The following is a 2,500-nucleotide window of genomic DNA, read 5'->3' on the forward strand; positions in this document are numbered from 1 at the left end:
TCTTGCATGCACACAACCGCATCACACACACATACCCCCACATCACACACACACCCACATCTCACATACACACCCCGGCATCCAGCATACACACTCACACCCCTGCATCTCGTATACACCCCCCCCGCATACACACCCCCCGCATACACACACCTGCATACACACCCCCCGCACACACACCACCGCATACACACCCCAGCATACACACTCACACCCTCGCATCTCGCATACACATCCCCGCATACACAACCCTGCATTTTGCATACACACTCTTGTCACACACACACACTTTTGTCACTCTAACTCACTAACACACTCCTCCACGCCACACACACACACACACGCACACACGCATGCACGCACGCACGCACGCACGCACGCACGCACGCACGCACGCACGCACACACACACACACACACACAGCCTTCACATTCACATACTCTCTCCCACACATACTGTCTGGTTGCATTCCCCTGCTGTGAAAAGACCTTGCACCAACACTTTCTACCAACACTGCAAACACACCTGGCAACAAAGGGTGGCAACACACACACACACACACACACACACGCACACACACACACACACACATACACACACACACACACACACACACACACACACACGCACACACACGCATACACACACACACACTGTACACACAGTCACAAACTGACGGATTTCACTACACCACAAAGGCGGCACATTGATGCAGCGGACTTGGGATAACAATGCACACACACACACACACAGTCTTGCATACGCGTGTATGCACACACATCCACACACCCACACTCACGCACGGACACACACACACACACACATGCATGCACGCAAGCAAGCACACGCACACGCACACACACAAAAACCTCGCTGTACCACAAAATGCAGCATGTTGATGCAACCTGGGGGGTCTGAACCTGGGGGGTCAAGACCTGTGTCCAATCGTATCTTTGCAGGGTGAAATACAATATCTTTTTTTAAACGTTGTAACAGTTGCAGTCTGCCCACAACACACTAAGGTTCACAGACACACACACATGCACACACGCATTGACTCACGCATGCATGCACACACACACACACACATACACTCACAAGTGTGTGAGAACACACACACACACACACATACACACACACACACACACACACACACACACACACACACACACACACACACACACACACACACACACACACGCACACACGCACGTGTAGGCACACACACACACACACACATCCATTCACCAAGAAAAGTGTCATTTTGGGAGGTCTCTCTTTCCAGAAGAGCCATGCCGCGTGCCATTCTGGGGTCCGTTTCTCCATTCTTGTCGTTGCTGACCGTCTTAAGACCGTCTTTAGACCGTCTTACCATTCCCTTGGATTTAGTGGTGAGCGTCGCTGTCAAGAGAGAGTTGAGTCGCTCTCACGTCGGACTTTGCTAACGACGATGGCAAAGACGCTTTCCAGAAACGGACCCCAGAACAATCGAGACATGCAGCAATAGATTTTACAATAGATACATGCAACAATAGACTTTACAAATCACAAACACACTCAATACAAAACCAACAGAGCGATGTCCAAACACATATATGGATGGAAACTGACACTCATAGTCAGGGGTGAAAGTAGTTTTCGTTTCTGAACGGTGTCACCCCCCGCAAACAAACAATAAACAAACAAACAACTTAAACATGTGCACTGCACATCTATATCGCTGCATGACTATTTCGGGTGTCACTTGTGTCAAATGGCATAGTGTGCTTGTAGGTATGTGTTTTCCACTTAAATAGCAGACCTTAGTTTTTTCAAATGTAGGTTTTGGGCAGCGTTAAACATTATTATTACATTTCTCTTAGCTGAAGCTTTCATTTTTTAATTCAAGGCGACTTACAGTCATTATTTTTTTAGGGTTACAGTCCCTGGAGCAATGTGGAGTTAGGTGCCTTGCTCAAGGGCACCTCAGTCATGGATGGAGATGTAGGGAGAGGTCAGGGGGGGAATTAGGTTACTATGCAGTGTTGGTGTTGCTCAATAAACATATTCTCTTACCGGTACTGTGCACCAGCTGTAAATGTTATAGCGGTGCTACACACATGTGCACCCGTCTACTTTCACCCCTGCTTATAGTTAAACGCATTCAGAATTACACCCCACACACACACACGCACGCACGCACACGCACGCACACACACACACACACACACACACACACACACACACACACGCACATACGCACACACGCACACACACACACACCACGACAGTAACTCACTCTGTGCTTTCATTCTTCTGCTTCCCACCATTCGCAAATGCTTCCGGAAGTTTCTGCAATTAGAGAGAGAGAGAGAGAGAGAGAGAGAGAGAGAGAGAGAGAGAGAGATAGACAGACAGACAGACAGACAGACAGACAGACAGACAGAGAGAGACAGAGAAATTTGAGACGTGATATAATTTAGCAGTTCATGTAATGACATGTTACAGCCAAACAAATAAA

The 2,500-nt window shown here is 48.2% G+C and overlaps 1 protein-coding gene across 1 annotated transcript in view; it reads right to left on the reverse strand.

The window, feature by feature from the left end:
- nsmfa (NMDA receptor synaptonuclear signaling and neuronal migration factor a) overlaps positions 1-2,500 on the reverse strand; it is a 114,782-nt gene that overhangs the window by 42,895 nt on the left and 69,387 nt on the right. The window contains exon 7 of the mRNA XM_063211138.1: positions 2,279-2,331. Within this exon, the coding sequence (XP_063067208.1) occupies positions 2,279-2,331 (53 nt within the window). The remainder of the gene's footprint in view (positions 1-2,278; positions 2,332-2,500) is intronic.

The sequence above is a fragment of the Engraulis encrasicolus genome, chromosome 11 (assembly GCF_034702125.1).
Source record: "Engraulis encrasicolus isolate BLACKSEA-1 chromosome 11, IST_EnEncr_1.0, whole genome shotgun sequence".
NCBI classification, from domain to species: Eukaryota; Metazoa; Chordata; class Actinopteri; order Clupeiformes; family Engraulidae; genus Engraulis; species Engraulis encrasicolus.